General features: G+C 39.0%; 1 protein-coding gene across 11 annotated transcripts in view; it reads right to left on the reverse strand.

The window, feature by feature from the left end:
* Positions 1-19,344, reverse strand: part of EML5 (EMAP like 5) — a 171,752-nt gene that overhangs the window by 66,499 nt on the left and 85,909 nt on the right. For all 11 annotated transcript variants that reach the window (XR_011385002.1, XR_011385001.1, XR_011385003.1 and 8 more), the window contains 6 exons: positions 15,054-15,159; positions 11,997-12,090; positions 10,649-10,749; positions 8,127-8,329; positions 5,423-5,534; positions 3,408-3,535 (listed from right to left, as the gene is read on the reverse strand). Coding sequence is in view for 7 of the 11 variants with exons in the window: in XM_070065495.1 (XP_069921596.1) it covers positions 3,408-3,535; positions 5,423-5,534; positions 8,127-8,329; positions 10,649-10,749; positions 11,997-12,090; positions 15,054-15,159 (744 nt within the window). In the remaining 4 variants the exon portion in view is untranslated. The remainder of the gene's footprint in view (positions 1-3,407; positions 3,536-5,422; positions 5,535-8,126; positions 8,330-10,648; positions 10,750-11,996; positions 12,091-15,053; positions 15,160-19,344) is intronic.

The raw sequence follows: 19,344 nt of genomic DNA on the forward strand, positions 1-19,344 counted from the left end.
GAAGCTGAGTACTAGAAACTCAAAGCAAGTCTCCCACATGGATGGCAGGAACCTGAATACTCAAGCCTTCATTGCCACCTCCCAGGTCCACATTAGCAAGGAGCTGGAGCCAGGTATTGAACCCAGGCACTCTGATATGGCACATGAGCCTTAACTGGCATACTAAACACTAGACCAACTGTTCATCCTTATTTAGACAATTTATATTATTAACATCTTATAGTTTTCTTAACACAGGCCCTGCATATTTTTACCTATAATTATTCCTGGTTATTTTATAGATTTTTTTGTGAGCAACATTTTTTGACATATTTTCTAGCCAGTTACTACTGGAACATAAACAATACTATTGGTTTCTATATGTTAGTTTTGCATCTAATCACTTTGCTGGACTCCCTAGTTCTAATAATTTTTCAGGTTTATTTTCTTCATATTCAAGGTATAGGATGGTATCTAAAACTTTACAATACTGTTAGCCATCTGTTTCCAACATATATACCGTTTAAAACACTTTCGAGGAGCTGGCATTAAGGCACAGTGCTGTGCTGCAATGCCAGCATTCCATATAGCTGCTGGTTTGAGTCCTCACTGCTCCACTTCAGATCTGGCTCCCTGATAATGCACCTGGGAAAGCAGTGAAGGATGACTCAAGTGCTTGGGCACCTGTACCCACGGGGGAGACTCAGATGGAATTCCAGGCTCCTGGCATTGGCCTGGCCCAGCCCTGGCATTGGGGCCATTTGGTGAGTGACCCAATAGATGGAAGCTTTCTCTCTCCCTCTCTCTTCCTCTTCCTCTCTGACTCTGATTTTCAAATAAACAAACTAACTCTTTAAAAAAAAAAAAACTTTGAAAAAATTTATTTGAAAGGTAAAGATGCAGAGAAAGAGAGGTAAAGGGTAAGAGACAGACATCTTCCATCCACTGGTTCACTCCCTAATGCCCACAACAGCCAGGGCTGGCTCAACCTAAAGCCAGGAGCCTGGAACTCAATCTAGATCCTCCCACAAGGGCTACAGGGACCCAACTACTTAGTGCTATCTGTCAGAGTGCACATTAGCAGGAAGCTGGAAGCAGCGTTGGAACTCAAACTCAAGGCATTCTGATATGTGATGTGGGCATCCCAAGCAGCCTCTTAACATTTGGTTGTACCAAATGCCGACCCCACATACATGTTTTATTGTTTTATTTTACTGGATTGGCTAAGACCTCACGCGCAAGTTAGGCAATCATGGTGAGACCTGGTATACTTATCTTGATCCAGATGTCAAGGAAATAAAAAGACATTTGAAATCTATAATGAATATCAAAAACAATGAGATGTGTTAATTTTTTTTTTTAGTTTGGAGACAATTAGGACAACTAGCGTGTTCTACATATCTATGCAGACAAACTGAAGCCCAATGTAAACAGTAAGACAAAACTAGAGACTTTACTAATCAAACCACTAACCTCTAAAGTCTTTCCAGTCCAACCAATGAAAACATTTTAGCCTAGTTCTGCGTTTAGCCTATACAAGTTCATCGCCCACACTGCTGCAGCAGATATCACTTCATTTTGGGTGCTGTCCAATTCATGAATACTTTAATACTCAAACTCCGCTAAATTTATTTTGTCTGAAGTTTGTCTTATAAGGGATGTCATTTATGACTTTTAAATCTTTTCTCACAATTATGAAATTGTTTTTAATTATTTTATGTTTAGATTAATCTGTAGAGGTGTACTTGTGTTTCACTTTCCACAAGATAATAAATATGTTAAATACCATGACTCATCTTTTTATTTCAAAGTCATATTTTGTAACTGAAATTAAGGTGTAAGAGCTAGTTAATTTAATGTGTGGCTTTTTTTTTCACTTGCTTAAAATTCGATTTTAAACATCAGGAAATCATACATCAAAGCACATGCAGTGTTATCTTTTATGTGTGCTCTTTGGTGTCCTGAAAGGAGTGAAGTAGAGGCTGGAGGAAAAATATGTTTGTATTAAGAAATTATTATTTTTTAAAAATTATTTATTTGAAAGGCAGAAAAATGGCAGTGGGGGGTGGCAGGAGAGAGGAAGAGGGAGAGAGAGGAAGTTGTCTTTCACTATTGATTCAGTCCTCAAGTACCTGCAATAGCTGAAGCTGGGCTAGGCCAAAGTCAGGAGTCAGGAAATCCATCTGGGACTCCCACATGGGGGGCAGGGACCCTAGTACTTGATCCAGGCAGGAACCTGGTTTGGAAGTGGAGGCAGGACTCAAGCCTAGGCTTATTGATGGATGGGATGTAGATTTCCAAGGCGGTAGTTTAACCCACTGTGCCATAACATCTGCCCTGGAAATAATTCTTTTTCAGGGTAAAATGCAAAATGAGATTTGACGTTACTATATAAAATTTCATCAAGACTTTTTTTTTTTTTTTTTTTTAAATCAGGATGGATCCTATCTCCCTTACTATGTTTTATAGTGTTGATTTATTTTCCTCCCTACTTTTCAGGAAAACATAGTATATAGAATAAATATGCATCTAAAAGTCTAATCTACCATTCAGAAATTTTAAGAATCATATGACCAGCAGTTAATCCTGCTGTTTAAAAGTACATTTCTAAAACACAAACTATTGGGGGCCGGCGCTGTGGCACAGCAGGTTAACGCCCTGGCCTGAAGTGCCAACATCCTATATGGACGCCAGTTCTAGTCCCGGCTGCTCCTCTTCCGATCCAGCTCTCTGCTATGGCCTGGGATAGCAGTAGAAGATGGCCCAAGTCGTTGGGCCCCTGCACCCATGTAAGAGACCCGGAAGAAGCTCCTGGCTCCTGGCTTCGGATCGGTGCAGCTCTGGCCGTTGTGACTATCTGGGGAGTGATCCAGCAGGTGGAAGACCTTTCTCTCTGTCTCTACCTCTCTCTGTAACTCTTTCAAATAAAAAAATAAATAAATCTTTTTAAAAAAAGCACAAACTATTATATTGCTGGCTGTTTAATTATTAACATCTTTCACTGCTAAATGTTTCAAGTAACAAAATTTTAACACAGATCATTCATTTGGTACTTAAGTCAGAAACTTAAAGAATAACCTAAGAGTTACAGATAAAACAACTGCCTTAGGCTAAACAACTATACTTCGAATAAATAAAATTAAATATGAAATAAATGTGCTTAGATTAATTACAATTAGTTTTCCTTCTATTGTTCTGTGATTTTGTGGTAAGAAATTTTTTCACATATTGGCCACTATTCTACATGACAATACACATATTTATTTACATACATCCAGTCATTTAGCTACAATTAAAAGTTTTTTCTGTTTTTAATAACATTAACATTTTCCTAATTTAACACCTTTTGCTACTGCTAACTTTTGACTCTCATGTACTGAAAGATCACTTGCATAAAAAGAATAAAGCATATTAGCATTTATAATTACCTGGACCAGAAGTGTTATTGGGCCACTTTTATCCACTTCCAGTATTTCACCATTCTTTGTGCCAACTAAAATATGACCATGTCCTAATGATATGGCACGGATAGATGGGTTATCTTCTAGGAGAAGGCCTGAAATGTTAAGTGGAGATGTTCTTCTAGTATGAAATTACTGTAATATAAAGATGTATATATAGCCAGTGATGCCATTTTGACAGTTAATATATTTGAAGATTGTTTTCCCGTTATATTTTAAATATTCTAATAATGTACCACATTTCCCCCATTAAATTTACTAATCTCAAAATAAGGAGCAGCCATGTAGTACAATTCTGATTTCATCCAAATCCAGATTCCCTACTATCACTCTGACAACAGTTTCTTTACCTCTTATATTAGGGCCTCCTCATCTACTTCCCACACCTCTTAAGAGCACTGACTTGGGGGGGCCAGCGCTGTGGCGCAGTGGGTTAATGCCCTGGCCTGAAGCACCAGCATCCCATGTAGGTGCCGGTTCTAGTCCCGGCTGCTCCTCTTCCGATCCCGCTCTCTGCTATGGCCTGGGAAAGCAGAAGATGGCCCAAGTCCTTGAGCCCCTGTTCCCATGTGGGAGACCTGGAAGAAGCTCCTTGCTCCTGGCTTCAGATGGGCGCAGCTCCAGCCATTGTGGCCAACTGGGGAGTGAACCAGCGGATGGAAGACCTCTCTCTCTCTGCCTCTCCTCTCTCTGTGTGTAATTCTGACTTTAAAATAAATAAATAAATAAATATTTTTTTTTTTTAAAAGAGCACTGACTTGGATTAACTTTAATTCAGCATAAACCATATTCATTTAAGAACAGGTCATCAAAGAAGGAGGTACCTTTCTCTGAAGGGAGGAGAGAACTTCCACTTTGACTACGACCTTGTCTAAATATGATCAGAGTCGGTGAACTCAAAAGGCTTCCACAGCCTTGGCAACTCATGACAAGAGCCTAGGGTGATTACTGATGCCATAAATAAGAGTGTCAATTTATTAAGTCAACAACAGGAGTCACTGTGCGCTTACTCCTCATGTAGGATCTCTGTCCTTAATGTGCTGTACATTGTGATTTAATGCTATAACTAGTACTCAAACAGTATTTTTCACTTTGTGTTTCTACGTGGGTGCAAACTGTTGAAACCTTTACTTAATGTATGCTAAACTGATCTTCTGTATATAAAGAGAATCGAAAATGAATCTTGATGTGAATGGAAGGGGAGAGGGAGCGAGAAAGGGGAGGGTTACAGGTGGGAGGGAAGTCATTGGGGGGGGGGGAGCCATTGTAATCCATAAGCTGTACTTTGGAAATTTATATTCATTAAATAAAAGTGTGTCCTAAGCAGGTTTCAGTGGTTGAGGGACACAACTCCTGCCCTCACAGAGCATACAGAGAGGAAAACAGATCGTGTGTGAGGAGCTTACCCAAAGTAGGAAAATAAGAATGGGGAGAATCATCCTAGAGGAAACTGTATTTGAGATTTGAAAAATGAGAATGTGGTCACATTGGAGAGAGCAGGAGGGAAGAGTTAGGGCAAATTCTAGGCTGAAGTAGTATCAGGTAGAAAGGACTAGAGGTCAGAAAGAATGAGGTACAGTGCCTTAAAGGAAGAAATTCACTGAAAGGAAAGGGAAAGGGAATAATGGGGCTACAGAGGTAGAGTCATCAAAAGACCAAGGTGAAACAAAATTCCCATTTGGAAAACAAGTTCCTGTCTGTAATAAATGTTATACTCACATGGAAATTTTATTTGGAAAATTGAAAGTTAAAAATTAGTATTAATAATCTTATATTTTGTTAATATTTTATCATGTGTATCACAGAAAACAGATTTTTGAAAGGAGTGCAATGATGCTAGTATCCACTTAAGTGACTTCTTCCATTTAATGATGATATCCATCAAGTAAAGAAGGAAAAATATATTCTATGTGTTCCACCTCATGATCAAGCAAATGAGCAAATAATCCTTTTCCTTCCAAATAAGCTAAATCTCAGATCACCTTTAGATCCTGGAGCCAATGCAGCTCTTTTTATAGCATATGTCTTGAGACATCTTTCAAAGGTATCATCCCAAAGAGCTACCACACCATCTTTTCCTCCAGTTACAAATCCCTATGAAAATAAAAGGTTCATGTTAATAAATATCTTTATATGAAAAATAACTTTCTTGACATTAAGAAACTCTAGAAGAAAGAATATAGCTAAAAGTTACAGCATGTAAATGATAGGGATTAACAGAAGAATCCATTATTTGTTTTTGCATTTCAATAACTATTAAAAGGTGTGGCCGGCGCCACGGCTCACTAGGCTAATCCTCCGCCTTGCGGAGCCGGCACACCAGGTTCTAGTCCCGGTCAGGACGCCAGATTCTGTCCCGGTTGCCCCTCTTCCAGGCCAGCTCTCTGCTGTGGCCAGGGAGTGCAGTGGAGGATGGCCCAAGTGCTTGGGCCCTGCACCCCATGGGAGACCAGGATAAGTACCTGGCTCCTGCCATCGGATCAGAGCGGTGCGCCGGCCGCGGCGGCCATTGGAGGGTGAACCAATGGCAAAGGAAGACCTTTCTCTCTGTCTCTCTCGCTCACTGTCCACTCTGCCTGTCAAAAAAAAAAAAAAAAAAAAAAGGTGTAAAACTTAGTACCAAAGATAATGGTATTTGGTTAGGTAATTTTTGCCGACTCAAAGTTAACACTGACGTATTAAAATGACAGAAATAATCAGTCGTTTGGGAAAACTGAAGGTATCTATAAAAGATGGCTAACAGTTAAGGATAACATATGTTGTGATTCTTTGGTTTATTTTTGCATTGTGTATCTGTCCACAATACAATGTTCAAGTTGATTATCGCCACTCTGAATTAACTCAGACTATGCACGGCTCTGTTCACCATCCATGACACCTTCACAATGAAGATCTCCCTACATTCACTGACTGAAGCATGTTTATGAACACTGTCTCAGTGATCTCCTATTTATGAAGGTGTCTACTGACTTAAGATGAAGTAAGGGCATCAGTGAAAGTATACCCTTCTTTCAAGTCTAATTCTAATCTAAATTAGAAGCGATAACAACAACAACAAAGAGCAGCAGCAATGGCAGTTTTATAAAAACAGCACTTATTTGAGCAACTAGTAACACAGAAAATAATTTTCTTCACAGGACTAGTTTGTGGCAGTAGATTCTGTAGAAAAATTTTATCATGTATACAAATATCACCTGCTTTTTGAGAAAAAGATTATGAATCTGCCAAACTTACTAGTTCTATTTTTTTTTCTGTCTACAAAAAGGTCTTCAAATTTAAATGTAATTCTCATAAACTACTAATGCCCCATTCGCAGGATTTTATTTGTATTTTGGGTGACAAGAAACCATTTACAGTGTCTAAAACACTAACCTTTGTTATACCTTAAAAATGTATTTGTGAAATATATTTTGGTGAGAACCTTATCCTTTAAAACATTTAAATTATTGGGGCCAGCATGGTGGCAGCAGGTTAAAGCCCTGGCCTGAAGTGTAGGCATGCCATATGGACACTGGTTCTAGCCCTGGCTGCTCCTTTTCTGATCCAGCTCTCTGCTGTGGCCTGGAGAGCAAAAGATGGCCCAAGTCCTTGGGCCCCTGCACCTGCGTGGGAGACCCAGAAGAGGCTCCTGGCTCCCAGCTTCAGATCGGTGCAGCTCTGGCTGATGCGGCCATCTGGGGAGTGAACCAGCAGGTGGAAGACCTCTCTGTCTCTACCTCTCTCTGTAACTCTTTCAAATAAATAAAATAAATCTTAAAAAAACATTTAAATTATGTATGTTAGCATTTTCAATACTACCTAAATGTATCAATCAAACATAGAAAGCTAAATCAATGTTGAGAAATGAAGATTCTGGGGCTGGCACTGTAGCAAAGTGGTTAAAGCCACCACCTGCACACAGTATTCCATATGGGCACCTGTTCGAGTCCTGGCTATCCCACTTCCAATCCAGATCCCTGTTAAAATGCCTAGGAAAGTGCAAAGGATGGCCCAAGTGCTTCAGCCCCTTCATCCACATGGGAGACCTAGAAGAAGCTCCTGGTTCCTGCCTTCAGCCTGACCCACCCTCAGCTGTTGTGGCCATTTTAGGGAGTGAGCCAGCAGATGGAAGATTTGTCTTTCCTTCTTTCTCTGTAACTGTTTCTAAATAAATAAATAATCTTAAAAAAAGAAATGAAGATTCACAGTTTACTTTCCCAGGGTGTCATTATGCCTTTTTTTTTTTTTTTTAAAAACAACACAGATCTTGCAAAAATATTTACAGTGATAATAAACAATAAACATTCTACTTTTAGAATAGGACTCTGAAAACATAGTTTCTAATTTGGAACAATAAGCTAGATCTACCACTTTCAGCAAATTATATAATAGTATAGTCTCCTAGAGTCTTCATAACCTCATCTTTTAAGAATGGGGGAAATAAGGGCACTGACTACTATATACAAAACACTTAGGATTTCTGACACATAGTGAGGGCTTAATAAATATGAGGTTAAAAATGTTTACACAATAGATCTATTTAACTGTATTCAAAAGTTTGAGAAGAGAAACAAAAAGGACTAGAACACCCCAGACTATTTTCTGGCAGCCCAGCCAAGCAGAAAGGCAATGCTTGGTTACTTCTGAAAATGCTCTACACTCTATGATCAAATTATACCTAACTGAAAATCTCTTTAGATTACTTACTTTTTCTAATGCATGCATACTGAACACTGGCCCATCATGCGCTTTAACTGTTTTTACAAGAAAGATGTCTCTCCAGATACACACATCTCCTGTAGATGTTCCAGAAAAAGCCATCTCTTCAGTCCATCCATACACTGCACACATCATTGTGTCACTTTTCCCCAGAGTGCCTATGTAGCCTTTTCTTCCAATCAATCCTCCCCCTGGTTCACAAAAAGATATTACAAAAGTGCCACTTCCAATATGTGCACAATTACAAAGAAGGTTCTTTTCAACTGTTATTTCATTTTATTAGAAAGAAATGTTAATAATAAGAATTAAAAAGAAAAATACAGGTCTCTCAGTGGTTTGACTCCTAACTCAGAATTCTCAAAGCCTGGATCTGGGACTGGTGGCAAGCAGCTCCATTTAGCTAATTATCTCCTTTAATTCAGTTTACCTGAAACTTTACAAAACTTAGACAAAACTTAGTCTGATTAAGAAAGCGAGTATTTATTTTCCACTTGGTTATAATTAGAACTCCAAGAGTAAAAGGTTAAAATTTACACCAAAAGCTTTAACATCTACCCTTTTATGGTTTGGTTTCAGGTCTATTATATATATAAAACAAAATTTAAGGACATTTAAGTTATTCAATTGCAAATCCTATCATTTTAAAGCTACTTCCTGGCCGGCACCTCGGCTCACTAGGCTAATCCTCCGCCTTGCGGTGCCAGCACCCCGGGGTTCGCGTCCCGGGTCGGGGTGCCGGATTCTGTCCCAGTTGCCCCTCTTCCAGGCCAGCTCTCTGCTGTGGCCAGGGAGTACAGTGGAGGATGGCCTAAGTAATTGGGCCCTGCACCCCATGGGAGACCAGGAGAAGCACCTGGCTCCTGCCATTGGATCAGCGCGGTGCACCGGCTGCAGCGCGCCGGCTGCGGCGGCCATTGGAGGGTGAACCAATGGCAAAGGAAGACCTTTCTCTCTGTCTCTCTCTCTCACTGTCCACTCTGCCTGTAAAAACAAAACAAAACAAAACAAAAACTACTTCCTTTATTTAAATCTTTTATTACAAACACATTCAAAACAGTTTTCCCCTCTAAGATAGAAATACTAAATATTGCTTGCTGAGTATTTACAATTTCAAGTGATCAAGACATCCATGAAAAGTTTAATATGTGAGAATTGACCTACAAATGTGAAATACTTTTTTTTACTCTGTAAATGCATACTGAATTCTATGATCTGATGAGTTTATGAAAAGTATTCAATTCATATCTGAAAATCAGCTTGTGTCCTATGTAGTTTACATAGTAGTACTACACAGTCTACATAGTTTACAACTTGAAAGTTATTTGAACTTGAAAAGTAACTTCAATAAGCCTATTGTTTTCTAATAGAAGTTAAATATCCCGTATCTGAAATGTATGTGACCAGAAATGTTTTAGACTTTGGAATATTTGCATATAGTACATAATGAGATATCTTTGCAATGGGACTCAAGTCTAAACACATGTTTCATGTATATCTGATACACATAGTCTACAGGTAATTTTATACATTGCTTTTTATGAAAAAAATTTTATGGTTGCAGAATTTTCCATACTTGTGATGTCAAATAAGCGCCCAAAAAGTTTTGGATTTTGGAGCATTTCAGGTTTCAGATTTTCAGACTGGCGTGCTCAACCTGTATAATTTGTTTTATTTCTCCCTTTATTATATATCTTCTATGAAAGGTTTAAATTTATTGATACTTTGATAACACACTGATAGAACAGTATACTTATAAATAAATTCTATTTGGAAAAGAGACAACAGTTTTTACTTAAAAGTATGAACTTCCACATTTGTAATTTACCAGTTGCAAATGACAAAGGTAACATAACATTTCATTTTTACATCATTTTATAGCATATGAGTAATTTCTATAAAGCATTTCATTTTCATTTTCAACTACAAAACATACTTTCAACCGAATGAAGGAGTCTGGATAGCACTTGATGAATGTCATGTTAACTCTTTTGCAAATATGAACGCTACTTAAGTGCATCTGATAAATGATGGTAAAACCTTATATTTGTTTTAAATGCACCAAGACAACAATGAATCACTCTAAAAATTAACTTATTTTGGATGATTTTAAATTTCCAGAAAAGATGTAGATATAATACAGAGTATATCTGAATACCTATCATCTAGTTTCCATTTATGTTAACAGCTTACATTACCATAGACATTTGTCAAAACTAAGAAACCAACATGTTTGGTACATTTCTCCCATCCAAGTACTAACCAGGCCCGACCCTGCTTAGCTTCCAAGATCAGACGAGATCGGGCGCGTTCAGGGTGGTATGGCCGTAGACTGTTTGGTACATTTCTATTAACTGGGCTCTACACCTTATTCATATTTCACCAATTTTTCTACAAATTTTCCTTTTCTATTTTAACATGTAGTCCAGGACACCTTATTACACTTAGCTAAATTAATTGTAAAGGTAACAATTTCTTAAAAGTTAAAGGAGGAAAAAGGAACACTTCCTTACCTGCTCTACGCCAGAATTTCATGTGTTTAATTCCAGCTGTAATTAGTTTATCAGGCACATATGGGTTCATCTTTACAACAAAAATCTTATCTTTACTTCCTCTGAAATAAACAGCAAACGTTTTAGCCTTAAAAATACAGCCTTTCCACAATAACCTTTGCCTATCTTGATTACTACACTTAATGAATACTTTCTTCCCACTTGTGTCTCAGGCTTGAGCTGTGTAATCTGCATTTGTTCGTTGTCATTATTTTATTACGCTGTTAACTCTGCCTAACTAGAATCCTCAAAAATAGGAACAGTGAACACTGAACTTCCTTGGAGACCATCTATAACATCTATTATACCACTGCGCATAGGGAATGCTATTTGTCCCACGAATGAGTTAAGGAAATATTTTATAGTACTTTATTATAGCTTAATATACCTTTCTAACTATAAAGTTCTCTTAAACTATCTTTTATTTGGGCAGTATCTACATATAGAGCATCTATATTTTAAAAGTATTTAAAACTTAATTCTAAGAAACAAGAAGCTAAAGAAATAATTTCTGACAGTGTTGACTATTCCCTCCTTTAATTAATATTGGGATTAGCGCTGTGGCGCAGTGAGTTAAAGCCCCAGCCTGCAGTGCCGGCATCCCATAAGGGCACCAGTTCAAATCTCGGCTGCTCCACTCCTGATCCAGCTCCCTGCTAATGTGCCTGGGAAAGCAGTAGAGGATGGTCCAAGTCCTTGGGCCTGCACCCACGTGGGAAACCTGAAAAAAATTCCTGGCTCCTGGCTTCAAATTGGTTCAGTTCCAGCCTTACGGTCATTTTGGGAGTGAACCAGCAGATGGAATACCTCACTCTCCGTCTCTACCTCTCTCTGTAACCCTGTCTTTTAAATAAATAAAATAAATCTTAAAAAAAGTATTAGTATTTTTATTACAAAAAAGGTTCACTGTAAAAAATTTAGAAAATGGAGAAAAATGTAAGAGAAAATAAAAATAATTTATCTGTGATCTGTGTCTGTATCTTTTTTCATTTAAATTTACAATGAGAGCATTTTATTATGCTCACCAATGGCTATGTAACAACCTATAATACACAGAATTCACATGAACTAAAGATTTTATGTAACAGTTATTTCCAATGCCATATTATACGTACATTAAAAAGCAGTTTCACAAAAGACAAATATACTGAAATCATTTGTCTTTTATCATGCTTGCATTATTTAGTCAATAGTTTAAATTAAAGATGGTAACAACAAAAAATGTTACATATTTGCTTGATTTTAGAATTGTTTTAATTAAAAAATTCCTTTAAGTCCAAATTAACTAATACTACCAAGTTTTCCCCACCTTGTTAATGAAAGTTTCTCTCCTTTCTTCCAATCCCATAGCACGATAGTGTGGCTGTCATCTATCCCAGCTGAAGCCAAACGTTTCCCATCCGCTGTGAAAATTAAGCAGATATACTGACCATTAGCATTCATAAGACTGAAAACATTCAGTATATTAGTATATTCCAGAACCAAAGTCCCATATTTAATACTTGATGAAATAATAATAAATATTAGCCATAAACAAAGCTATAAAAGAACCAGTACTTATAAGGGGGAGGGAATAATTGCTGCCATATCATCTAAACTTATCTGCTATCCTCTCACCTGACTGTATCCACTAGGCTGGGATGGGGAAGGGAGCGAGAAGGTAATAAATGTGCCAAATATGTTAATTCCTCAGATCTGATTATGATGCAATATATGCATGTGTTGAAACATCACTGTTATCCATAAATACACACAATTATTATGTATTAAAAGCAAAAAAAATCTATGGAAAAAATGGGATGTAAAGGAAAAAGAAAGGAAGAAAAGATTTATTTCAATTAAATTTACCTTAAGAACTCTATTATGATGTAAGAATTCTGTGATTATGAAAAGCTGATCAAATGACAACCACATAGGTTAGAGAAACACATTGCCATTGATAATGACTCCTTTTAGTGAAGGTTATTTTTGTTGTAACTATTGCTAAGCAACAAGTAATGACTATATTAGACAAACCACTGAGACAAATGACTGATGAGACATGCTGACAAGTACACATGCATCTGTAGGCTGTGAAGGCTTTTCCACTCTGTCCTACGCTTTTTGTAAACCTCAGCAGCTCCTTGCTGCTACTGTGATGCTTTTTTATTGGTCCATTTAGTTTTCCATTCATTTTCATGTTCATGACTGGTAGCATTTAACAACTTACCACTTCAGCCAGAGTTACAAAAAGCACGAATTCAGAGTTTCTTAATTTCAAATTCTTTATTAATGGCACTTCCTCCCTCTTCCCAACCCACACTCTAGCTTTCTCTGCATATGTATAGTTATTAAAATTTTTTTTTGAGAGGTAGAGTTATAGACAGTGAGAGACAGACAGAGAGAAAGGTCTTCCTTCTGTTGGTTCACTCCCCTAATGGCCGCTACGGCCGGCGCTGCGCTGATCCAAAGCCAGGTGCCGGGTGCTTCCTCCTGGTCTCCCATGCGGGAGCAGGGACCCAAGCACTTGGGCCATCCTTCACTGCCCTCCTGGGCCACAGCAGAGAGCTGGACCAGAAGAGGAGCAACTGGGACTAGTACCTGGCGCCCCAACCGGGACTAGAACCTGCGGTGCCAGCACCGCAGGCAGAGGATTAGCCAAGTGAGCCGCGGCACCGGCCTAGTTATTAAAATTTTAAATTCACAGCAGGGGCTGGTGCTGTGGTGTAGTGGGCTGAACTGCTGCCTACGGTGCCGACACCCCATATGCGCAACGGTTTGAGACCTGGCTGCTTCACTTCCAATCCAGCTCTCTGCTGTGGCCTGGGAAAGCAGTAGAAGATGGTCCAAGTCCTTGGGCCCGTGCACCTGCGTGGGAGACCCAGAGAAAGCTCCTGGCTCCTGGCTTCAGATTGGCGCAGCTCTGGCAGTTGTGGCCAACTGGGGAGTGAATCAGTGGGTGGAAGATCTCTCTCTCTCCCTCTCTCTGCCTCTCATTCTCTATTTATTTATTTATTAATTTATTAAATAAATAAATCTTTAAAAAATTTCACAGCAAAACAACATGAAATTAGTTTTACAAGACAACTTGAAATTGTCAGTCTACAGAAATGTCTTAAAATTCAGTTATCACCTTTCTTCTTTCTTAACCTTTCACCCTAAATATTTCAAAGCTTACCCTGTAACTTTAAACATTAAAAAACATTAAATAAAAGCAGGGCTTATCTAAAGATGAGAAATACACATTACAAATGGTAATTTAGATAATTCTAGGAGTTCTACAGACATTTTTCAATGTGATAGAAACATGCTAATTTTAATGGCTATTAAAATTATACCACCTCACTCCAGTAAGATTTGCTATTAGCAAAAAAGATAAAAATAACAAGTGTTGGTAAGAAAGTGGAGAAAAGGGAACCCTCACATACTGTTGATGGGAATGTAAATTAGTACAGCCATTGTGGAAAATAATATGGAGGTTCCTCAAAGATCTAGAAATAGAACTTCCATATGATTCAACAATTCCATTTCTAGGTATATATCCAAAGGAAATGAAACTCATTGGTCAAAGAAAGATCTGCATCCCTGTTTACTGTAGCACATTCATAATAGCCAGGATAAGGAGATAACCTAAGTGCCTGTCAAGTGATGAATGAATAAAGAAAATGTGGTGCACATACACAATATACACATTATATATTGCACATACGCAATATACGCATATACACTATTACTTAATCATAAAAAGGATGAAACCTTGTCACTTCCAACAATATGGATGGACTAAAGGTCATTATGCTAAGTGAAATAAGTAAAGAAAGACAAATACCACATGATCTCTTACTTGTACATGGATTCTAAAAAAAGTAAATAGTATCTCACAGAAGTAAAGAAAAGAATTAAAAATTGTAGTACCAGACATTGGGGAAGGAAGTAGGTGAAGAGGGATTAGGAAAGATTAATGAGTACTAGGTTATAGCTAGACAAGAGTAATTCTTTCTGTGATTCTATTGCATAGTAGGGTGAAGATAATGTTAATTTACTGTACATTTCTCTATTTAAAAATCTAGACAGCCATTTTGGATGCTTTCACTATAAAGAAATGGTAAATGATTGAAAAGACAAATATATTTATCCTGATTGAACATTTAATTACACACACATGGGCAACTTAAATTTAAATAAAAATAAAAAATTATATTCATTATAAACTAGCTAGAAAATTCATAACTTCATATCTTGTTTGATTAGGACAACAGCATGCACATTTGATAGCAATTACAAAGGTCATATCTAAATGACTAGTTTAGGTAACAGACTTAGATTAAAATACCATGCATTGCCTCTGCATGTTGGTTATTCTTACTGAGATAGAAAACAGTCTTACCTGAGAAGTCAACAGCACAGACACCATATTGGTGGTAGCCCTTCAATATTGACAATGGCTTAATGGTTTCTGTATCCCATATGTGAATCGAAGGATCCCTACCCACCTGAAATAAAAACAATTATTTATTTTTTTACTTCTGTTAAAAGGAAATAAGACAGGAAATTTTACAGCCTTTATTTACTAAAAAAGCTTATCAAATAAAATGTAATTTTTTTCATTTCATTTTGTAATGAATTTGGGAACTCTTCCATCTGCTGATTCACCCCTCAAATGCCCAAAACAACTGGGACTGGGCCAGGCTGAAGCCAGGATCCCAAAACTCAGTCTGAGCGGTCCTTGTGGGTGGCAGGGACCCATGCACTTGAGCCATCATTCCATGTGTGCCAGGACGCACACCAGCAGGAAGCTGGAATTGGAAGCAGAGCCTCAATGTGGGATGCAGGCATCCCAAGGAGCATCTTAACTACTGTGACAAATGCCAGATCCTCAAACAGAATTTTTTTGATGTGTTGTGCTTCCATTTTTATTTCAAAAAATGAAAGGCACCAGAAAAAGACACATACCATCTAAAAGTTACATAGTGGAAGATAGTCCATGCAAACAGAAAACAAAAATGAGCAGCAGCAGCTAAACTTACATCAAATAAGTTAGACTTTAGGACAAATGAGAAAAGGAAGAACAGTATATAATGATCAAGTAATCAATTCAAAAGAAAAGATAATAATTGTAAATGTACTCAAATAGAATTTTATAAAACAGGCTGTAAATGTGATTAATTTTTTGATTAATATTTAATATTAGTTCAAAAGGTAATGAAGTTAAGCTCAGTGTTTATAGGAATGTTCTACAATTATGTGACTCCTAAATAGTATATACTTCATCCTTAAACATAATAAATGTATACTAAGTACCTATTATTTGTAGGGTTTCTATACTAGATACAATGAGTACTAAGACATTCATGGAGTAAATTCTGTAGTGTTGTTTAGAAAACAGGACGTTTTCAATTAAATAAGCTGGTGTTACATGCTTAATGAGAATGAAAACATTATAGAGAAAGGCTTTATGGAAGAGATGGTACTAGAGATAGACCTTCAGAAAATGCCATAGCACCGGCCCCACTTGTTCAACTCTTCGACTAGATTATTAGCCCTTCATAGTAGCAGCCAGTCTGAGTTATCTTTGTTTCCCCACAATACCTGATGCTTTTGAACGAAAAGTACTTACAGATATTTGCTGTGTTAAACAAAATTTCCAAAATATGATATAATTAGCCAAGTTATTCAAGTTGAAATATATAAATTAACTGGCAGGTAAGGTTTCTTAAGGTTCTTTTACCTCCACTTAAGATCACACTCCTTGGGGCCAGCATTGTGGTGCGGTATGTTAACCTGCTACTGACAATGCTGCCACCCCTCCTGGAGCACCAGTTTGAATCCAGCTGCTCTGTTTCCCATACTTCTCTGCTAATTCGCCTGGGAAAGTAGCAGAGGATGGCCCAAGTGCTTAGGTCCCTGCCATCCATGTGGGAGACTAGATGGAGTTTCTGGTCTCAGTCTGGCCTAGCCCCAGCCATTATAGCTATCTGGGGAGTGAACCAGAGGATAGAAGATTTATTTTATATTTTATTCTTATTTTATATTTTATTTTTATATTATTTTTATTTTATTTATTATTTTAATATTCATTTTATTTATTCAAAAGTCAGAGTTATACAGAGAGGAGAGGCAGAGAGAGACAGACAGACAGACAGACGGAGACAGAGATCTTCCATCTGATGGTTCACTCCCCAACTGGCTGCAATGGCCAGAGCTGTGCCAATCCGAAGCCAGGAGCCAGGAGCTTCCTCGGGGTCTCCCACGCGGGTGTAGGCGCCCAAGGACTTGGGCCATCTTCTACTGCTTTCCCAGGCCATAGCAGAGAGCTGGATCAGAAGTGGAGCAGCCAGGTCTGGAACTGGCGCCCATATGGGATGCCGGTGCTTCAGGCCAGGGAGTTAACCCACAGCGCTGGCCCCAGAAGAAGATGTTTTTTAAAAGATTTATTTATTTATTTGAAAGTCTGAGTTACACAGAGAGAAGGAGAGGCACAGAGAGGCACAGAGAGGTGGAGGGAGAGGGAGTGGGAGAGGGAGAGGGGAGGAGAGGGAGAGGGGAGAGGGGAGAGGGGAGAGGGGAGAGGGGAGAGGGGAGAGGGGAGAGGGGAGAGGGGAGAGGGGTCTTCATCCGTTGATTCACTCCTCTATTGGCCACAGCAGTGGCCCCCAGTGGGTGGAAGACATCTCTCTCCCTCTCTCCCTCCCTCCCTCCCTCTCTTCTGTCACTCTACCTTTTAAATACATAAAGTAAATCTTAGGAAAAAAAATCACAGTTCTCATCAAGGGGTCATTCTATGTGCACTATTCTCCAAATGACAACACTAGAAAAAAATGCTTCAGAAGTACTTCATTAAAATATTTTTATAGGGGCTGGGGCTGTGGGGCAGCAGGATAACGCCCTGGATGAAGCACCGGCATCCCATATGGGCGCCAGTTCTAGTCCTGGCTGTTCCTCTTCTGATCCAGCTCTTTGCTATGGTCTGGGAAAGCAGTAGAAGATGGCCCAAGTCCTTGGACCCCTGCACCCAAGTGGGAGACCTGGGAGAAGCTCCTGGCTCCTGGCTCCTGGCTTCAGATCGGCGCAGCTCTGGCCATTGTAGCCATCTGGGGGAGTGAACCAGCGGATGGAAGATCTTTCTCTCCGTCTCTACCTCTCTCTAACTCTGTCTTTCAAATAAATAAAAAAATAAATCTTTAAAAAATATTTTTATAAAAAGTTTAACAAATTTATTTTGAAATCTATAACTATAAAAAAGGAGGAGTTGGTTGGCTGTAATACAACACAGGAAGGAAATGGAAAACACTGGGAAAAGAGGGGGAGACAGAATGAGCCTCCACTGTAGAAGACTTGAATATGCAATGCCTAAAACAGATATGTTGTGGTGTAAACAAGCCAGGGCCAAAGGAGCTATGGCTTGATAAGTACCCAGGGATGTCCTGGGCCCTACTGACTTTTTATTTAATATTATCTGAATTTCCTAAAATCATGGTAGTACATGGTCACTTTTTACAGTTTTCATTCTGATAGTACCGGAATAAAATTCAAACTCCTTGCCTTCACACATGGGCACAAAACTACGCTGCAAGAGGAATCATTTACACAAACTGAAAGTAAATGATGCACTTGATGGGGTCGGCGCTGTGGCATAGTGGGTAAAGCTGCCGCCTACAGTGCCAGCATCCTGGTTCAAGTCCTGACTGCTCCACTTCCAATCCAGCTCTCTGCTCTGGCCTGGGAAAGTAGTAGAAGATGGGCCAAGTGCTTGTGCCCCTGCACCCGCATGGGAGACCTGAAGGAGGCTCTTGGCTCCTGGTCTCGGATGGGTGCAGCTCTAGCCGTAGTGGCCAATTTGGGAGTGAACAAGCTGATGGAAGATCTCTCTCTCTCTCTCTCTCTGCCTCTTCTTCTCTCTGTGTAACTCTGACTCAAATAAATAAATCTTTAAAAGAAAATGATGCCCTTGAAGTTATCATGAGCTCTGATTTGAATACTGTGGGATACTCACAGTTTTTAAAATAAACTGTGCTTTCTTTGCCCCACTTTCACACATGTTATAATACATTTTGGGGGCCAGCACTATAGTGCAGTGGGTTAACACCCTGGCCTGAAGCACTGGGATCCCATACGGGCAGTGGTTCGAGACCCAGCTGCTCCACTTCTGATCCAGCTCTCTGCTGTGGTCTGGGAAAGCAGAAGAAGATGGCCCAAGTCCTTGGGCCCCTACACCCGCGTGGGAGGCCCAGAAAAGCTCCTGGCTTCAGATCGGCACAGCTCCAGCTGTTGCGGCCAATTGGGGAGTGAACCATTAGATGGAAGACCTCTCTCTCTGCCTCTCCTCTCTCTGTGTAACACTTTCAAATAAATAAATACATCTTTAAAAAAAATACATTTTGAATGTTTCCTCCAATTTCCCCTCTGCCAGATTAACTGTTCAGCTCAAATGTTATCATCTCTGTGAGAGTTTTCTCTAATGAGGCATAATCTATCCATCATTACATTGCTACCAGACCTTATACAAAGCTCCACATTGAGGAGCAGGGTGACTTTGCCTCCTAGAGATCATATGACACTGCCTAGAGATATTTTTGGTTGTTACAACTAAGGAAGTCAGGTGTTACTGGCACCTGGTGGGTACAAGCCAGGTATGCTGCTGAATATCCTACAACATATAGGTCAGCTTCCCCCAACAA

The sequence above is a fragment of the Oryctolagus cuniculus genome, chromosome 20 (assembly GCF_964237555.1).
Source record: "Oryctolagus cuniculus chromosome 20, mOryCun1.1, whole genome shotgun sequence".
NCBI lineage: Eukaryota > Metazoa > Chordata > Mammalia > Lagomorpha > Leporidae > Oryctolagus > Oryctolagus cuniculus.